Here is a 21,376-nt window from a genome sequence, read left to right on the forward strand (position 1 = left end):
GTGTTTATGCTTCTTTTTAATTTTTCCTTCACATACATTTCCTTTTAAAATTTGAGCCCTTGTTTAATATAAAAGTCACCGAATTTAAAAACACAGTCTGTAGTTGTATGGTTTATCTAATGGGCTTTGGATCAAGTCCTGGGTCTTAATACATTTTTAAGGATAGATCAACTTATTTTATTTTCCTATTGACATATTAAAAGAGGGTAGGCAAATATTGCAATACATGTGGACTGTACCATGTGAATCAGGACACCAATAACAAACCACTAAATAATGAATTGTGCAATGTATCATCAAATCAAATAGTTTGCAAACAATTTGTGCGCTAAAATGTGTTCTCAGAAAGTGGTTTGAACCATTTCAAGTAATGAACACATTTATAAAGTTCAATTTGTTTGGACACAAAAAAAGTGAAGTTTATCCAATAAACTATTCACTATGAATAATTTGCCCAGTTCCCATTATAGTCCTATTTTTTTCCTCAGTGTTTTTGCATATGTTATCATATGATGGGTCTTTGTATGTAATAACACTTATTATTAATGTTGTCCCAAAATTCCCACTATAAGTCCCTGTTTACAGTTGCTTATAACTTTGCCAAACTATAACCACTTAAGCTAAAATTTTCCATGCTGAGTGTCTGCCTTAGGCTGAATTCTTTCAGAAAATTTCAGCTAAATTTGTTTGGCTGTTTCTGAGAACAAAGCTGGGCGGACCTGTATTGTTTGCCCAGGTTAAAAAAAATTCTAGTGATCTCTTCTTTGAGAAGCTCCAACACTCTTATGCTTTGGAGCAGGGATTTGAAATTTGGCAGGGCTTGGCCTTAGTGTCAGAGAAGTGCCTTTTGCCATCCCCATCTAAATCCACCCAAATTTGGCCAAGTTCTAAGCTCACACATGCCCAGGCAACCTTAATTCTGGTATTTCCTAACTTGCAACCTTAATGGTGTTCTCTTAACGTAGTTTTCAGTTCACCAGCAGAGCTGGAACCTTTAAATCCATGCCACAAACCTCTGCCACTTGAGGTAATAGCATAGGTGATAGCAGTAGCAGGCTGTCATTCTCTATGTGGACCAACACTGGAGAGAGGGAGGGGGGATGAAGCACACACTTTGCCATGAGCAAGCATGAACTGCAATCTTTTGTAAAGACTCATACACTTGGATAAAACTATATATATTCTTCCCTAGCCTCATTCTTGGAAATTCCTGAACCATTTTGGCTAAAATTTATCAAACATCTTAGCCTGACAGTCACCCAGCATGTGAAATTTCAGCTTAAATGAGTATAGTTTGTCAAACTTATAGGCAACCAAAAACAAGCTCTTATCATGGGAAGTGTTGGTTTAATCTTATGACTAGGCAGTGCTAGCATGCCTGCCTATAATGTCTAGTGAATAATGCACAGTTAAATAGATCATCACATAAAAAATTATTTTTTCCTGGTGCAGATTTTTCCATACGTTTTCCAACATTTTTATGTTACTAATGTAAACAAGTGTTGAAATATGAGTTTAACTGGGCCAGGCTTGAAAACTAACAGTGTTTAACACATAGATAGTACTTTCCTCTTCAGAGTGCCTTGCAAACATTAATTCATCTTTGCTGCCTCCTACCCAGCTGTGAAGTAGGTAAGTGTTATTAATTATCCTCATTTTACAGATGGGCAAACTGCGGCAGAGTTTAAGTGATTTTTCTGAAGTCACAGAGGGAGTCATTCTCAGAGCTGGATTTAGAATTCAGGAATTCCTAGCTGCTAATCTGTTACTCAGACCAGTAGACCATGTTTACTTTTCCATGAAGAAATTATTAGTGGTTTTGTGGAGGCAAACAAAGGTGTTCTAGTCACTGCTTAATGGACTATTGTTTTGAATGCTATAGTTATATGAAACTTATGACTTGCCTCATGTATAGTATAAGAGCCTCTGTAAAATAATTAGGCTCCTGTATAATAATGCATTAATTGGTACTGTGACGTTCCCCTCTGGTATTATCTAGACCGGTGATCTGCTAGATCACTCCAATCCTTGACTCTGGGAGCCAGCCTTACCCTGCTCTGCTCTGAGAACCCCCACTCCTGGGCTGTTCACACACAGCCTCTCGCATGTAATCTGCTCCTTGGACTGTGCAACCAAATGACACTAGCCAATATCTCCAGTCCCAGACACAACCCTAGGAACCTACGTCTTGCAGTGTCCAGTTATGCCCGCTTGACGCTGCAAGCTTATATGAGTTTGTCAATTTAACAAAGAAATTGATATGTACCAGGCTTGTTATCCCAAGGGGAGTCTCTGACACACTTCAAACCAAATGCACTGCTTCAGGTAAAATAAGCAAACAGATTTCTTAACTATAAAGATAGATTTTAAGTGAATATAAGTCAAAACATAACAAGTCAGATTTGGTCAAATGAAATAAAAGCAAAACACATTCTGAGCTGATCTTAACACTTGCAATGCCCTTACAAACTTAGATGCTTCTCACCACAGGCTGGCTGGTTGCTTTTCAGCCATGTTCTCCCCTTTGATCAGCACTTCAGTCGCTTGGTATGGTGTCTGTAGATGTAGGTGGAAGAGAGAGGGAGGGCATGGCAAATGTCTCTCCCTTTTATCATGTCCTTTCTTCCCTCTTGGCTTTGCCCCCTCCCCTTCAGAGTCAGGTGAGCGTTACCTCATCGCAGTCCCAAACTGACCAAAGAAAGGGGGGTGACTCCTTCCAGAGTCTAACAGATTCTTTTGTTGTTGCCTAGGCCAGCATCCTTTGTTCCTGTGAGGCTGGGCTGGGTTTGTCCCATACCTGTCCTGATGAGGTGTGAACTGCCTTTTCGTTCTTAGAGAGTTTTTGCCTGGGCTTGCTTTGAGCCATGTGGATACATTTTCAGCCCCATAACTATATACGTGAAATTATAATATTACTGTAGCAATTACTATAACATCACAAAAACAATCCTGCACAGTGCATTATAAGCCTTGTGAAGACATCCAACATGACAAACTTTGCATTGGATAACACACAATCATTTTATAAAGATGAACATGGGGGTGTAGAGTGTTCTCCTGAGGTACAGAGTATCACAGGTACATTTAAATTTTCAGGCACCTATTCTCTAAAACCTCTGCCACTTTAACAAAAGTAACTAGAAAATGTAATATATGATGATAATAAGTTGGCCAAATCAATGCGTGAACAGGGCTTAGAAAAAATCCTTCACCAATATACAATAGTTGAATGAAATATCAAAGAACATAAAGGAAAAAGGAACACAAACACTTGAACTCTCCCCTTGCAGAGACAGTACTCATAACAAATTGTAAATGAGCACTACATATGCAACAGTAATCAAAGAAATTTGTTTGGCAAAGAAAACTAGTGGCCAAGAAAATAATCAGACTACATTGCCAAAAAAAATTTGATACTGCATGTTTGGTGCCAATAATGAGAAACTTTTCCTTGTAACTAAAAATAGTCCCTGGAAAATTCAATTCTGCTCATATGTATCAGACATGTAGTTCCTGTTATTAGTTACATCTTTTAGTTATGGTTACATCTATTAGTTACAGTTACATCTTCACTAATAAACCATTGCAATTAGGAGAGAATTTGGGACAGGAACCAAATTGTTTCATAATTATTTCTAAATTCATAATTCCTTTAAAATTTTACCATGAGACTTGAACTATTCTTTAGACTATTTTCAACAGCAAAGAATTAGGTTTTCCCCTCACTTAACACTACCAGCTGAAAGCTCTGATAATGCTGAGTAGTGACTGGTATAAATTATATAAATAATGTCTGGGTCCATTTTCTCGCTGCATCCCATTTTTTATGACTTGTTTACTTCAAGAAATCTTGCATCTGTCTTTGCAGCATTTGCACCTATCCCATTTGGAGGAATTTACTTGCCACTGGAAGTTCCACCTAACCGATGTCACTGCTCACCTCTTGTCCTGGCTTACGATCAAGCACATTTCTCTGCTCTTGTATCCATGGAACAAAAAGATCAACAGAGAGAACAAGGTATGCTGAGGAATTTCCTGTCTAGTCAATATTTTGTGGTGGAGTGAAATGCAAAGTGCTCATTGCTGTTTTTATCTCTCTAAAAGGAAACGGCACCCATTGGATTTTACTGTAACATACTGGGTAGGCTCATTTTAATTATCTAAGAACAAGACTGGAGCCAAGAGCTCCTGAGTTCTAACCTTTGCTCTAATGCTGATTCTCCCTCTTTGACATTGTGCTTAACCCTTTTGTGTCAGCTTACATATATGGAAATGAGATACTACTACTCACCTGTTTTACACTGGGGATCCTGAAGGCATTCACTAATTAGGGTTAGTAAAGTGTTCTGAAGATGAAAAGTGAGTCACGCAGCTGCTGTTGAAAGCTTACATACGGTATGTCTACACTGTGATTAGGAGGTATGATTGCAGCTCACGGAGGAGCTCAGAGCCAAGTTAGTTTTGATCTAGCTAGATCAAAGCTAGCTCAAGTACCAATAGCAGTGTAGTCAGGGCAGAATGGGTGGTGGCACAGACTAGTCTCCTTAGTACAGCCCTCCCAGGACCTTGGGTAGAAGCTAGACCATGTTAGCCATAGCTACACTGCTTTTGTTACTGGAGCTAGCTTTGGTCTTGTTGTGTGCTACAGTCACACCACCTGATTGTGGTGTAGACGTACCCATATGGAAAAGTATCTTTTGAGTTGTGTATTAAACATATTTTTCTTTTTAAAAAATCAGTTAAAACCTTTATTTCTGATCCACTTGCTGACATCTGTTCTTCTGCAAAAAAAAAAAAAAGTGGTGATAGCTGTATAAAGACTATTTTACCATAGGTTTGTATATCAAGCTTCAGTCTATTGAAATATTGGGCTAAGAATGGGAAGAATCTTAGGGCCAGATTCAATCCTACATCAAGAGTTGAGGAGCTGGTCATAGCTCCCTGATCCTGAATGCCAATCTGCACCAGTCTCAACGATGCTTAGGGAATCTGCTCAGCTGTTCTAATGTAAGTCTCTGATGTAGGGTCCTTAATGGACGATATGCTAGTGGGGGATAGGCTTAGTTCCACCACATCAATCTTTTCCACAGCACAAACCCTACTCTTGGGGTGATGGGATAGCTAGTGCAGACCTAGATGTGGCACATCTATGCCAGCTGGGACCTCACTTGTGCCAGGGTAATTCTTTGCTGACTTTTTATAGCCATTTTCCAGCCCCATTTTAGCACTTCAGAGATGTAAAGAGGCCAGATCTCAGTAGAGAATCCACCCATAATTGTACAAATGGTTTGTTATCCTCCCGCTCCATATGTGTTTCCCATTACAGTGAGAGGTAGGAAGATGGTAAACCCTTTCAACAGTAAGACTCTTAGGTTTCTTTAATTAGAACATCCTAACACATTGCAGGCTCAACCAGCCTAACCCTGATGCCCTACTGGGCCCATGTTATTCCAAAGCTTGTAACTTCATGCAGGGTGGTGCACAATGAATCCACCCAGGCTCACGAGTGCTCAGGCCTCCTCACAAGTCCATTCCCCCTCAATACTGATGGAAAGGTAATGCTTAAGTCAGAGGAAAGACCATTAGTCCATCCTGATCTCTGCAGGGTCAGGAAAGCCTCTCCCCACAGACCCCAATTATAATGTCCCCATTGAGGGGAATCTAACCCCAGCTGCAAGGACAACTCACCAAAATGTGTGATCCTGTGAAACAAACCATCAGTTAAGTGAATCACAAAACTCACGCTTACTCAGCAAGTGCAGACATTTCTGCTGATGGAGACTGATACCGCACGCAATCAGGAAGGCAAAGGAGATGGAAGGGAGGGTGGGATTTGCATAATGGTGAGGGGTGGAGCAGAAAGACCCCTGCTTGCTCCCTGTTCTGCCTTTTATGGATGGCAGTCCACCGGCCAATCCCACAGACTTCAGCAGTCCCCTAACCAGGAAGGGCTGAAATGGTGCAGCCTGCACTTTGGTGTTGCCCACCCTCCCAGTCCAATGCCAGCTGTCATAGCCTCTCGCTGACTGTTTGAGTTACGTTTTTGGAGGGTACCACATAGTCTGAGGAAAACCTACAGCACATCAACAGCAACGTTCTGATTGTTAAACCAGGATGGAAATCAGTTTATGATCTGTGACACGGCTCACGTATGTACGCAGATGTTGCAGATATCCATGTGCCAAAAATACATGTCATCAATCAACTTTATATATCCCTATGTGGGGCGGGGGGGAGCAGCAGCTTTCATTTCGCTAGTTTACGTGAAATTATTCATTTTGCCTTTGAACACCGTGTTCGACATTTTCATACATGTGCAAGCTGTATGCGTGTGCGACAACTATTACCATGCTTCTGCATGTAGTTACAGCAGCTGTGTGTGCACGGAACATTTATGCAGATAACTGTTAATTGGCTTGCGTAATCACTACAAATGCACACATAATCACAAAAATCCATATGTATGGGCAGTTATAACCACTTGGACACGTATGTACCTTGAGAATTTCTAATTGAATATTTGCGAGGGAATGGTTGAGGGAGTTATAATACACTATCATGAATAGGAAAAAGTGTGATTAAACATTAAAAAAATCTAATTTGCCCCAAACAACATGCACCAGATAGAGGCAATATTTTATACTAAAGCAAAAAACTTTCATATGAAATCAGCTCTTATGAAAATATCAAGTTGCTCTTCTACAGATGGTAATTATTTCTAGACATTGAAAGTTTAGTCAGTTAGCCACTAACAGCAATTCTTCTGCATCTTCAAGTGACATGTACAAAGATATCCTCCTGACGTAGTACTACAGCACTCACTTCATCTGTTCCCTGACAATATAGGTTAAGTTCCATTTAGTTGTGCAAGAATCAGTTTTCTTCAAAGAACAGGAGGACTTGTGGCACCTTAGAGACTAACCAATTTATTTGAGCATAAGCTTTCGTGAGCTACAGCTCACTTCATCGGATGCATTCAGTGGAAAATACAGTGGGGAGATTTATATACACAGAGAACATGAAACAATGGGTGTTACCATACACATTGTAACGAGAGTGATCACTTAAAGTGTATGTATATAAATCTCCCCACTGTATTTTCCACTGAATGCATTCGATGAAGTGAGCTGTAGCTCACGAAAGCTTATGCTCAAATAAATTGGTTAGTCTCTAAGGTGCCACAAGTCCTCCTTTTCTTTTTGCAAATACAGACTAACACAGCTGCTACTCTGAAACCTTTTCCTCAAAGGTGATTGTTACGCTGTCTGTAGTGACTCATGACTGTAATGCCTACCTCAGGGCAGACTGTCAAAAACAGGACAGACACCCCCAAACTGGTGATTTGTTCTATAATTAGATTTCACCAAGCCAGTAACATATGTGAATTCCTGGATCACTTTAACAGTCTTGCCATGGAGTTACAGACAGTTTCCTTAGACTCTCCAGTCTATCTTGCCACCAAGGCAAACTGGACTTAATGATAAATGGTCACTTACACCAAAAATCACACACTACTCAGGTTGCTTCCAGTTCAAAAAGACCAGTCATTTACCCTAAATCTGTTGGTACCCGAGATCTTACCCCAAAGACAACTCCTCTAGGCAATCCTGTAATAAACTATCTAAAGGTTTATTAATTAGGAAAAAGAAATGAGTTATTTACAGGTTAAAGCAAGCAAACATATACACACAGATGAGTTACCCTCTAAATCCTAAGAGTAACAGAGTTGTAGTGATTTGTCAATTCAGAGTGTCTTTTAGGGCAGACCCCAGAGGTAATCCCCAAGATCTTTGGCTTCTCTGGCTCTGTGAGAGTTCAAACAGCAAAGAGATGAAAAATCTTCATATCAACTACTTTTATTTCCCTCTTCCAGCATTCAAAGCGATGGGACGAGGCCTTCTGCATGTACTTCTCCATGGGGCAATTAACAAAGCTTTTGTCTTTTAATGGCCCACTTAAATTTTGATAGTCCTCCTGGATGGGCAGGGGGAACAATTCCAGTGCATGGGTTCACAAGTTCAGAGCAAACATTTTGCAAAGTTATAAAGCAAAACATATATATTTTCTTATAGCACGGAATACAGACACTACAGGTGAAATTAATGCATGCAGCAACTTACAAGCATGTTATAGAGTCTGAACACTGAATACATTATTATAAGACAAATACCTATTTTGAGCAAAACTAACATATAGGTGAACTGGTATGGTCTCCAGGTATGAGTTGACAGTTCTTAGCTAATGTCCACAGCTTGGACAAGAGCTGTCATCTGGTTAATGGTGCAAATACAGTTTTCCTCAAAGTTGATAATGGATACCTGCTTTTGTTATAATGAAAAGGGACTCTGTTTTTGTAAATGACACATGGATTACAGCTTGACAGATCAGTACAATACAATTTTACAAATATCTCTTTGTACATATAGAATTTTCACATGCAAAAGTCTTCATCTATGTGAAGAGGGTGAAATTCACCCCCGTGCAGAAGGTCAGCATAATGCCAATGTACCACTTAGTCCTAGTTAAGCCCTCAGATATGTAATAAAAATGGGGATTCTTTTGTTTATGAAATAATATAAATTTTTTCCCTCCAATGGGAACCATCAAACACATTTTAAAATCTTTTGCACAATGTACAGAAATTATTTTGAGTTAATGCACGGAAGGGGTTTTCTTTTTTATAAATGTTGATCTAAAATATTAAATCCTGGAAGCTAAGGCATCCAAAGATAGAGGTCACTTTTGAAAATTTGGGCATATATTCCTCAACCTTTTTACTGGCCCCAGAAACATTTGCTGCTGGCTGACGACAGAATGGACAGTACAGGTGCTGGCAAAGTCACTCGAAATAAATAATGTGACAAAAGAAGTTATCACATTAAAAGTCTAAGACAACTTAGACTGGGAGCTCTTTGGGGGAGAGAGACTGTTTTTTTTGTTCTGTGTTTAACACCTTACACAGTGGGGTCCAGTCCATGACTGGGGATCTTAGGCATTATGGGTAATACAAATAATAAATAATAATAATAATTACAACGTTTTGTGGGAACATCATGAGAATTAAAATTGTTTCCATTAGTGTATACTTGCTCTATTACAAATTGCTACAAATGTGTATTAAAGGACCAGTTCTGCCTAATACTTGCTACCGGGCATAGCACTAGCTATTATGAGTGGTCCCACTAAAGCCAAGTCACAGTATTCAGCATTATGCCCAGTGGGAAGTGTTTCCAGGATCTGTTCCTTCTACTGTGGAAGAAACAATATGATATTTTATTGCATTAATTTAAAAATAGTATGTTGTATAATTAACATTATATCATATAGAAACACAAGGGGCAGAGTTAAGGTTGTGTGTGAAATGTTCATTTTGTCATTTTCTGACTTTTGAATGCTTAAACAGGCCCCCTCACCGTACACTTATTTTTAGAGGTGCTTGGATGAAATATAAAATAGAACAGTTGTCTTTTCTACTATGGGCCAGATCGTGGCCATATACCCCAGGTTCTTTGGGACATTCCGTCAGCACAAAGCAGCTGGTCTTGTTCGCTTGAGGAGTCTTCCTGTGCAGAAGTCTCCAGTAGCGTAACAGCTCCTACAACAATTTCCACAGAGGACACAGTGTTGCGGGCAATGGTCGATCAAACAGGGTATGGCAAGAGTTTCCCTATGCTCTAGTAATCCCTGGCTACTGTAATGATCCCCTACAGCTCTAGCTTATGCGAGGTACCAGACCAGCCTAGTAGCCACACTAGCCATACTATCAGGGGAACATAAATGTGGCTTAGTGGTAGCTATCTTTGCTTCCCACCTCTTTGGTTCTGCACTTAGTAAAGCTCTGCTCTTCCACAGACGCTAGCCCTTAGTCGTTAGTTGAGTCAGAATTCCAGTTAGTTTATTTTAGTAGATGTGAGTTCAGAACAGGTTATCATCCTACTCTATGTACCTGGATAAACACTATTTCATTCAGACTCATGACAGACTTGGCGCCAGGTTGTAACTGGGCTATTGTGCAATTTGAAAGACACCTATACCTGCAAGGCAACTGTCCAGGAAAAGTTTCATTGTATGAAGTTCAACTAAATACAATCCATTACTCTAGAGGCTGACTGTTTCATTAGAACCACCTCCCCATCTTATGTTCTTTATCAGTGGTGGGAAGAAGTATTTCTCACTAGACAGGTCAAAGATCAGAGAAACAAACACTGATCTGCAGCTGGTGGAACAAATAGTAGTTTATAAATAGCAGTTCAATTGTAAATAATTAACCTAGGATGGGAAATATTATTTGTTCAATGAAGAATCTACCCAGAGTAACAACCACAAAAATCTGTTTATAATGGTGATAGCCTTTGTTCTCAAGTGGCCAAAATACCGTCTGCCTGGGGAATGGGCTGTGTCATTCACCCCTTAAGATGGTTCACTTGGAGACCTCGCAGAGCAGATGGAGGATTTCAAGGGTCTGATGACTGACTTTTGAGGTAGCTGGTGGATGTGATTGTTACTACAGAGGGCTCTCTTCCCCGTCTCTTTTGGTCTTCACAGAATAATATTTTGTGTTAGGATGAGACACAATAATAACAGAAGATAATATACAAAAATAATATAAAAGCCACAAATGTGAAGCCAAACACTGGGGGCATTTTTGTGTGTTTGGTTTTTATTTGAATGTGAAAGCCCAGTGCTTTTGTAGCACAAGGGTGATAGATTCCCATCTGAAGTTGATTCCCTCCCCTCATCAGACCGATTTCAAGTTATTTGAAGATACTTTTCTTGGGGGAGTCAGGAGGAGACAACTAAAAATGGGTCTCTTGATTTCTAGACCATTACTGTGAAATAAGCAACTGTCACACTGAAATTCTTTTAATCATGGGGATTTAGCTGATTATTCCTAAAAGCCTTTATTCATGAATTTGTCAGTTCAAAGGCACAGTAACTCTTTTTATAAAGACTGATTTCCTGTAAATGGATAAATGTAATGGCTCTACTCCCAACATAGCTCAAAGCATCCTTTGATTTAAATGTTACAAGGAGACACTATGGAGTAAATAGCTCCTGTGATTGTGTGTAGCTTACACCCCACAAATTCTCAGATCGGTTTAGAAAGATTAGTATTAATTACTTGACAGGGTCTGTGAACTGTTGGGAAAATCAGAAAAGTGGACTGTTGAGCTTATTTTAATTGACTTGCGGTTGTTTTTCACATTAGTATGCTAGCTATAATTGTGTGTGTTTTTCAAAGCTTTCCAATTGTATTTATTTACTAGTGATCCCTCAACAAAAGAGAGACCAAAAAAACCCCACCAAACCTCCAAAATTGTGTTTAGGCCTGGCCTTGGCAAAGGCATATATGCTGTAAGTGCAAAAGTGTCAAATATATAAAGGTTTTAATGCAGTTCTCTTAACCAAAGCAAATTTCAGTCATAATCCTCTTAAAAATATTACAGATTTAAACTGTCAAGATGTAGTCACTGCTGCTTTGCTAGAAAAACATCGCCTTTCTGAAATGTGTCTTCTACATAATTTAGTTCTGCTGCACTGATTCAATACAGCTTTGTTGCCACTCTCTGTTTTGGCTAATTCTCAAGGATGAGCGCTCCAGTAGACAGCTGCATCTCACTGATTAGTGTAATCACCTCTTTGGCGGCTCCACTGAATATGTACAAAATGTAGGGGGAAAGAAACTATCATTGCCTTTCCCCGATTTCATTCCTTCCCTTCTTCCTGTCCCTTTGCCTCCAAGCCTCCCGCCCAATCCACACTCACATTCACTCACTCTTCTTTCACTTGCTCTGAAAGAGATGGATGTCAAGATTCTGACAGAGTTTGGAAAATTATCCTTGACATTTACAGTTTAAAAAAAAAAGCAGCACTAAAAAATGAAGAATTATAGAAGAAGCACAATAAATGTTGTCTGCTTTGGTTGATGTTAATTTCAAAATGGTTAGTTAAGTGACAAGAAGTGAAGGGGAAGCATGTCTCTGAGTTGATTGGAGTATAGATGAAAGCCTCATAGCTCCAGGATATTAAGTGGCGGATATTCAGGTGCTCGTAAGCATATTATTTTTAAACATATTTTATAAAAGTAAAAGGATCAAAGTTTTAGTATCTTCCATGAGATTTTGGCATTAAAGCTTGAATGTTTCACTTGTGGATAACAAGTGTCCCAATAATAAATTAGTTGCAAAACCAACAATCCTGTAGGATGTGATTTGTGGCAAGCAGACAATGTGGATTTACAGATACTCATGTGGGAGTGTTGCCTAGTAAGTACAGTAGGCAATTTGAAGCAGAACTCCTGGTTCCGTTATCACCTCACTCATCTTGTGACTTTGGTCAAGTCATGTAACTATTTTGTATCTGTTTGCCAATCTACAGAATGAGTACAATAATGCTTACTTCCCTAGTGTTGCAAGGTCGAATTAATATTTAGGAAGAGCTTTGAGATCCTTGGACGACAGGATCCAGTCCAACCTCCCAACATGCAAATTATTTTCACTAGAATTATTATACCTCAGCAAACAAATACATTTAGGCTGAGATTTTTCAATGATGCATAGGGAATTTTGGAGTTCAATTCACATTAATGCATCCAAATTATTTAGGCAGTTTTGAAAATCTCAGTCTAGGTTTTTTAATGCTTTCAGGTATACATTATTTCAAAAAAAGGAGTAAGTTTAAAATTACTATTAAAATGATGCATTTTTACACTGGACTTGGTGGCTTTCAAAGACCAACACTCTTCTTACAGAAAATTTCTATAGACAGAGAGCTCTTACCTATATTTTTTAAAGGATTCCTTTTCCCTTCAGACGCATCATGTTGGAAAGCTGATTTAAGTGTGTATAACCATTGCTACAAAATGTATCTTGTCCAGCGGTATTCCTGCAGACTGCTGCTCCATCACCATCATTAGTGAAAAGATGCATAATTCTGGATTTCTTGTGCATAAAATCAAAGTTGTAGCTCTAGCCTGCTGTGAATAAATTATATCCAATTAAGCTTCTAGTTCTGCTTTCAAATCAAAATCACAGCTAATCAAAAACATACCAAGCTAGGCGGAAATCAACTGAACTCAGATTTGTATTTGTTCCTATTGTGTTGGAGGGAATTTACAAAGGAAACAGGGAGAGTTATAAGGTCAGCTTGGTGCTCTACAAGTGCTTTGTGCTACCAGGCAGGAGAAATGAGTTTGAATCCCAGAATTGTTTCTCATTCATTGACAAAGCTGCAGAGGTGTTTTAAACTCCCAAAAGAGGGCATATACCCCTATTACACAACAACAAAATCTGCTGGCTTTTCAAGTCTCTAAAATCTTTCTGCCTGGAAGATAATCATGCTACAAAAATGCACAAGGTTGCAGCTAGAGAGGAGGAGGTTTATAAAAAGGAGGGTGAGGAGGAAAGAAACTTTTATAACACACCTTCAGACATCTTCATCCAAGACTTGAACACCCAGTCAGGTCCTCCTGTGTTTGGATGAGGTTGTACCAAAGGGGACAGTGTCATACAGCGGCTTTGTGCAGTATTGAAGAAGCACTTAGTATTAGAGCGCAGTGCTAAAAACAGAATACAAAAATGAAAAAACTGAATCTAAATGTCAAGCGTATGATGGGAAAATCCATTCAGCCAAACCATTCAGCCTTAAGTGGCACCTATCTTTGATTTCCTTTTTCTCCTACATTGAGCACCTGTTCTCCAATGGCTTATGTTTCAGGGATTTTTCAGGTAGGTGCTTGGCAACCAGTTTGGCCTTTGCAGGGAATTGCATTGTGCATAGTGGACATGGTAGCTGTCTCACAGCTCACCAACAATAACAACCAGTAGCCAGCCAACCCTGTGAGAATTATTTTCACAAAGGAGCCATTTCCTAAACAGTACTAAGGTACCATTCGAAAAGACTCTCTGAAATGAAATGACACAATGAGATCATCTAACCGGAATAGAGATGCAAGTTTTGAATATATCTTTGTTACCATTTTATTACAGAGGTTTGTAGAAGGTCTGGTGTGTGTTAGCCAGTTACTGACTTCAATAGATATTCATATAAATTACAAGTTATGGTGCAGCTTTTGGATTTTAATACATACCTCCATCTACATTTTTTTCTCTATAGTTTTTTAATTCTTGCTTTGATGATTTTATCTGATACATGATGAGGAGCAGAAAGACAGTTCCTGAGATAAGGGGACTCTCACCCATTCAGGGCTTTGAAGGTGAGCTTGAGCACTTTGAAATAGACCCACTGACAGCCAGTGAACCATGCAAGATACTGGTATGAGATGTTCATACAGTCAGCTCTGCTTAGAACAAGGGCTGCTGTATGCTGCACTATCTAGCTGCAGCTTCTGGGCCCCTAAGATTATTTTAAGGTGGAAAGAGTTATATTCATATGAGGATAATAAATATGTGGATTGTGGTTCGTAGATCTACTTCCTAGAGGAATTAACACAATAGCTGAACAAGCCAAAGGTGAGAGACATCCCGGTCTGAGTTACTCCCTGGGTGTCTAGAAACACTGAATTGTGAAGCATGATTTTGCATTTGTGTGCCACTTTGATGAAAGTAACAGACTCCTACAAAGGAGGAGCAGGTCACCTTTTCAGTTAGTTCCTCAAAATGCAGCACCCTTCCCAACTCACATAACTTCTGCCTTTACCCCGCAGCTCTTCGCTCTCTCTTCCCCCCCCCGCCCCCCGCTTATTCAAACACTGGATCACTGGGGAAATTAGAGTCCACATTTATTAAGGTGGGTCATAGAGCTAAGTGTCATCTACATACTGATGGCAACATCAGAGCCTGTAGAATCTTTCCTGATGGCTTTAGGAAGATTGTGAATATGAGAGACAATGGGATCAGTTCCTGTCGGATTCACCATGTGAGGGTCTTTGAGGGAAGAGGTTTCAGAGTGGTAGCCATGTTAGTCTGTATCAGCAAAAACAACGAGGAGTCTTTGTGGCACTTTAGAGACTAACACATTTATTTGGGCATAAGCTTTCATGGGCTAGAACCCACTTCTTCAGATACATGGAGTGGAAAATACAGGAGCAGGGTATAAATACATGAAAATATGTGAATTGCCTTACCAAGTGTGAAGTTGGTCTAACGAGACAATTCAATTGACAGCAGGATACCAAGGGAGGAAAAATAACTTTTGAAGTGGTAATGAGAGTGGCCCATTTCAGACAGTTGACAAGAAGGTGTGAGTAACAGTAGGGGGAAATTAGTATTGGGAAAATTCAGTTTAGGTTTTATAACAACTCAACCACTCTCAGTCTTTATTCAGGCCTAATCTGATGGTATCCAGTTTTCAAATTAATTCCAGTTCTGCAGTTTCACGTTGGAGTCTGTTTTTGTTGTTGAAGAATTGCCACTTTTAGGTCTGTTATTGAGTGACCAGGGAGATTGAAGTGTTCTCCTACTGGTTTTTGAATGTTATGATTCCTGATGTCAGAGGAAAGAGGGAATAATTTCATCTGAAAGGAGAGAGCAGAGTCAGCTCAAACTCTGTCTCCACCAGTCAGGTCTTATAGATGGGTGAGCAGCACCTCGCAGTCCATGGTGTCAAAGGCTGTCAAATGGTCCAATAGAGCTCACATTGACATTTGGCCTGTACGTAGCTCTGCTTAGGTCAAAGTCACATCCAGCCCTTTTCTGCAAGATGAAAGGTGCTAAGATGCAAAACCTTTGATGGACAGGAAGGGGAAGGGTAACATGGGAAAAGAGAACCTCAGCTCTCCAAGCAGGACATGAAGGGTCCTGCTAGGAAAAAGATAAGAATCTGGCTTAAAATCCACTGCCTAAAAGCCAGAAATTCTAAGCCAATGTGAATCTTGGACAGCATGCTTCGTGCAGAGACCTACCACTATGAGATATTACAGGTGAATAGTACAAAGAGACGACATTCTTTGACATAAAAATATGTCAGTATACTCTTTGGTTACCAGTATAAGCTGTTTCTGTTTTCCCACTATTTTGAAGACGTATTTGAAGTTTTCTTAATAAATATTAGTTTTTATTTCATCTTTGGTGTTCAGTACAAACTGAAGTCCCTCTTGCCAAGTACACTGGAGAATTGTCATGTGTCACATGTCAAAGATATTTACTATTACCCTTTTTCTTCTTTCTGAAGCAAACTTCCTTAGGGATGAAGCTCTGTAAAGGGGATCAGTGGGTAGTTGTAATTTTGAAAGGAAATTGATCCTTCCCAATAAGTTGGTCCAATAAAAGATATTACCTCATCCACCTGGTCTCTCTTTCTCCATTTATGTAATACTGCATTGTCACAAGAGCCTCTCTGTTGAGGAAAGTTAGATTCTCAGTGATTCCCTGTTTTTAGCAACTATGTATAAATAATCATATTGAGTGTGCAGTGCAGGGATGTTGTAAGACTTAATTACATGTTTGTAAAGTGCTCTGAAATCCTTTGATGAAAGACGCTACATAAGTGCAAAGGAACATTATTACTATTATTTATTACTTATAGGCACAGTAGTCTAATTCTTGTAGTTTTTAGGGTTCATGTGAAAATGACGCCAGTCCTCTCCCAGTTAGGATCTACAGTGTATAATTTAGGATATTTGGCTTTTTCCTGAAAACAATCCAGTAGGATAATAAGGATCTTTCATTGAAGGAAATGCTAAGAATGAGTAGAAATTTTTACTTCTAAATTTGCACTAGGTAACGTGTGCATCACAAAGTTAATTTGGGAAAAAAGATTTAAATTAATCTTTATAATGTTACTTTTATGCAGGTGTATTTTTTTCTTGAGTTTATCCTCATCATCCTAGTTGTATTACTATTAAGCATGATATATATTGTAGCTAATCAGAAAAAAGTTCATTGGTTAAACTGGAGACCATCTTTTTAATAAAGAAAGCTTGTGCTTGTTCAAAAGCTATGTTCTTGTACACTTGTCCCATCGGCCTCCCATGGGGGGTAATTGTTCTAGAGAGTGAGTGAGTTGTCGTATGATTAGAGGCCATCTGTTAGGAAGCACAAAAAATAGAGAAGCAGATTGAGACTGTCCACAAACCAGGAGCACAGTGTGGCCTGGTTCTTGATACTCTTGTCAGTTCCTGCAAAGTAGACCATTGGTTGGACAGCAAACTCAGTCAGTTTAGGAAGCATGCTTGTGTTGCATTCTGATCTCTGCATTTCTGAATGGGATCTCCAAAGGCTTGTAGCATAATTGTTACATGGCAGGATGGGTGTGTAGTTTTATGCATTTGACTGTTTGAATGTTGCTTGGTCAATGCCACTGTACAGTTATAATGCCTTATACATGTGGTTAACTATAATTTTGTTTACTATAGTGCCCAGTGGTGGCTGGGGGAGCCCCCAAAATTGCAGTTTAAAAAGGGATGGGAGGAAGACCCTAGCATGTACTTGTCACAGCTCACCTGAGTAAATTCTACAAACAGGTTTACTCTCCTCCCAAGCCCTTCACCGCCATGACATCCACACACTCAGAAGGGTGATGAATGCTACTGTTCAAATAAACTCCATTCTCTGTGCGCTAATTACAGTACTCAGTAAATTAAACCCTTTAATGCCACCTGGTGACATATTGCTATTATTACAAGCTATTATATGTTCCTGTTGTTTATTGTACATTGCCAAAATATTTTATTTTTAATAATTAGGCAACACATTTCCCTCGGTGGTAGATAATATAATCTTGAATGATCAAAATATTGGTATTAAAGATAATATAAAATACTCTTTTTATTGATAAGTAATCTCCTTAGGGCTGTTTCATGTAATTGTATTTGCGTGCAAAAGGTATGGGATAACTGAAAGCTGTTGAAGATTCCCTATAGGCATCAATGTAATTTTAAATATTGGGTCTGCTTGTGTATTATTTCCCTCTGAAAAACTTCTTAGGGATTTACTCTTTCTTATGACCTAGACTGCTTCACTTAAATTGAATCATGCAAGCAAAGACAGTGACAGGCTAATCACAGGGGCAGTTGAATCAAAGTAGTATTTAGAGTGACCTGGTTTTGTACTGCCTGCTAGTGCAAGTCCACATATGGTTCAGCCAAGCAGTGTTTGGCATAAAACTGAGGTGGTGGGAATGCTACACCATTCAGACTCCAGCCTGAATGCTGATAAGTGGTACAGCAGCCTCAGGTCGAATGTAGAATATATAGCTGCCAATGATCTGCAGATATTATTACGACAGCCAGGAATTAGACGGACAGAGAGATGCTCCACTCATACCCATTTTTTCCTTCCCACCTGGGCCTGGCAGCTGGGGCAGGGAGTGAGTGATAGCCACAGTGATGCACCATATCATCACAGGCACTCCCTATCTGAGGTAATCTTCTGAGCGCCAGATCTGGCAGGCCGTATTATCCCTAAATATGCAGTGTAGCTAATAAATACCAAAGGAAAACATAAAACCCGTTCATAGTCCTATTGAGAATAGAGGGGATTTGTGCCCATCAACGTCTGTTAAGAATTGGCCTTTTTTTATATTTTAAATAAAATACAATCTAATTATAGGCAGTAATGAAGATTTCTTCTCCATATACGAATAAGCATTGATCATATAATTTGAGAGTTTTGGAGGAAAGATAGCTTTGATTTTGTTTTACGTGGACTACGCCGTCTCACCAGATCAAATCTGGAGCTTTGACTTATAAGTAAAACTCCCATTAGCATTTATAGGTGAAACCCCAGCAACGTCAATCATTTTGCCCTGATATACCCCGTATCTAAATTTGTTCAACTCATGTACATATATATTGCAAAATGTGTCAGTTCCTGAGGAGATAAAGGTGGGTTACATTGCTCTCAGGTCCCCAGGAGGAACCCTGTTTGTCTGGAGAGGATTTTAAAACGTACCTGTCACCAGTGGTTTCCCTGAAACACGTTTGACATGTCCTTGAGTTATCACTTTGATCAACACATTGTGGTAGTTCCATTAACTGTAAAATGGGTCCTATAGGGTGAAATATATCAGCTGGCTAGAACCTGCCAATAGTTTTGTCTCCTCACAAGCTGCTTAATCCAGGTTTTTCGTCTTTATTCATATATTCAGAAAAAAAAAAAGAACATTTACCAACTGGGGCAGAGACTGTTTCATGAGGCTTACCTAAGAGCTCCCACACTACAATGAAGTGCTTTGTCAACCAGCCAGCAGTGAAATGACTCCTCATAATCAGATTGAAATAATAATTGTGAGTTGTATGACAACAGTCCTTTGACTATAATACATTTATCATAAAGGTTCACTGGAGAGCACCTATTTGGGCATGTTATTTTGCCAATCGCTTTAGAAATACTTTAAAAAGTACACTTGGAGGACATTGAATGCTGTCATTCATCAATAGCTGCAATGACTTTTGACCTGTGCAATCTGCAGCAGGGCTTGTTAACAGAGTTATAGCAAGGTTTCAGCTAGGACTGTTCAAAAAGAAAATCCTTGACCATACTGGAGCAGCAAACAATCACAAATTATTCAGGTAGGCAATTGCAGGGTACTTGGACCTACCATGTTCACTTCAGAAATTAGTTGAAGTGTCTTACTTGCAGTCCTTGAACTTTACAATTGCTTCTGTCATACCAGAAGGGGGATCTCACCTACAGGAAACCAAAGTTATTGAATAGAATGTACCTTATGAAACAGACAGCACAGTGAAATTTTAAAGATTCAAGACTTCAGCTATTAAATTGTGCATGAAGAGCGTAATATTCCCTCATCCTAACCTCAAACTACCCACAAGAATCAGTTTATGGTGTATATCCACATCACAGAGCTGTAAAAAAAATTCACGTGAAAGGAGCTTCAGAAGCTGTGCTCCTTATTTATGGAGAAGCTCCATATTTATGGAGATAGTACAATATTATAACCCTTAATGTATCTGTTTACTGATTAAAATATCATTAGAGGGCCTCTGTCAGGACAGTTTAGGCCAAATTTATTATTTGTACAAATATCAATAAAAATGTTATATATAAAACCAGTTCATTTTAATGGATTTCTCTGAAATCTGTGTATGAAAACTGTTCATTGTAACCTGTCATTTTCTCTTACAATGAAATCCCAACATTCTAAATGTTTTGTTTCTCAAGGTGCATTTACTTTCCGGGGAGGAACTAAGTCCAAAGAATCAAATACTTGACAATAGTAAAATGCTTTTGGTTTCAAGCCATGTCGTGACGTCCCAACTCACAAATCACAATCTGTGCTCTGCAAAAGCATGCACCACCAGGACTGGGCATGTGTTTATCCTTGGCTTAGTTGGGCTCTTTTCTTGCTTGCTTTCTGTAATGTGCTGATTTAATATATTTGTGAGGAGTATAATAAATCCTAAGTACATAACGGTTGCTTAATTAACTTAATTTGCATAGGTTTAAGAAGTTCTGAGTGTATTTTACTTTTTGGACTGTAAATGACACTCAAAACACACGGGACTTGATTTTGTTTTCACTCCATCACTGATGTTCCACTGATATAATGTCATTGAATTCAGTGGAGGTACTCCTGATTTACATTTAGTGTACATGAGATTGAGATCAGGCCCAGTAATCACTTCTACTTGGCACTGATGCCCTTTGGGGTGCCCCATAGGGCAATGACTTGGTGGCTCTAATGCAGAACTCTCCAATTAATTTTGAATTGCAGCATCATATATTATACTTGTCATCCAAATGCACATTCTTCAAAGAGCTAAAGTCTCTAACAATACTTGTTTCCATACCTGAACCTAATAGCAATATATGCAGCTAAAACTGGCTAATTGTCCACAGTTCTATATTTCATACAAGAGCAACCTGGACAAAAACTTGTACTACAGTATAAAGAATTGTACTCTATTGCCAGTAGGTGGCAATCTTGGCACAGAATTTGTACACAATTCTTGCTTTCCTCTTCTCCCCCCCCCCCATTCTTTTGTGTAGAAAATCAAATTAAACAAGAGGCAAAAAATAGTTTTATGGTGGAGTCATCATCAAATATGTCTAAATCAAGCACAATTAATAGTTGATTTCAGCATGATTATTGTTACAAGTGTAGATTATACATCCTGGATTCTGCTCTGTGATCAACAATAATTATCCAGAAATGCTCCATCTTCCAGTGTTGCTAATGTAGATGTCTGTGCTGCTGGAAAATAACAGTTCAGTATTGTTTATGGTAAAGGTAATAACCTCTGAATTATTCATTACCATGTGGCTGGCAGGCTTTTCAGAGTCCCTTTGCCCTTTGGCTTTCCTTGGGTGAATATTTACAGTGAGTCATTTAGGCTAATGTTAAAGAAAATTAAATTTCTTGATTGGTTGTCACTAGAGCAGTAATGGGCTGCAGCATTCTGAGAAAGAGGAGTCCCCTTCCCAGCCCCCCTTCAACAGCTTTATATTAAATGTCA

At 39.1% G+C, this 21,376-nt stretch overlaps 1 protein-coding gene across 5 annotated transcripts in view; it reads left to right on the forward strand.

The window, feature by feature from the left end:
- OTUD7A (OTU deubiquitinase 7A) overlaps positions 1–21,376 on the forward strand; it is a 259,935-nt gene that overhangs the window by 222,064 nt on the left and 16,495 nt on the right. For all 5 annotated transcript variants that reach the window (XM_048867961.2, XM_048867960.2, XM_048867964.2 and 2 more), the window contains one exon: positions 3,869–4,018. In XM_048867961.2, coding sequence (XP_048723918.1) covers positions 3,869–4,018 — 150 coding nt within the window. The remainder of the gene's footprint in view (positions 1–3,868; positions 4,019–21,376) is intronic.

The sequence above is a fragment of the Caretta caretta genome, chromosome 10, assembly GCF_965140235.1.
Source record: "Caretta caretta isolate rCarCar2 chromosome 10, rCarCar1.hap1, whole genome shotgun sequence".
In the NCBI taxonomy this organism is placed as follows: domain Eukaryota; kingdom Metazoa; phylum Chordata; order Testudines; family Cheloniidae; genus Caretta; species Caretta caretta.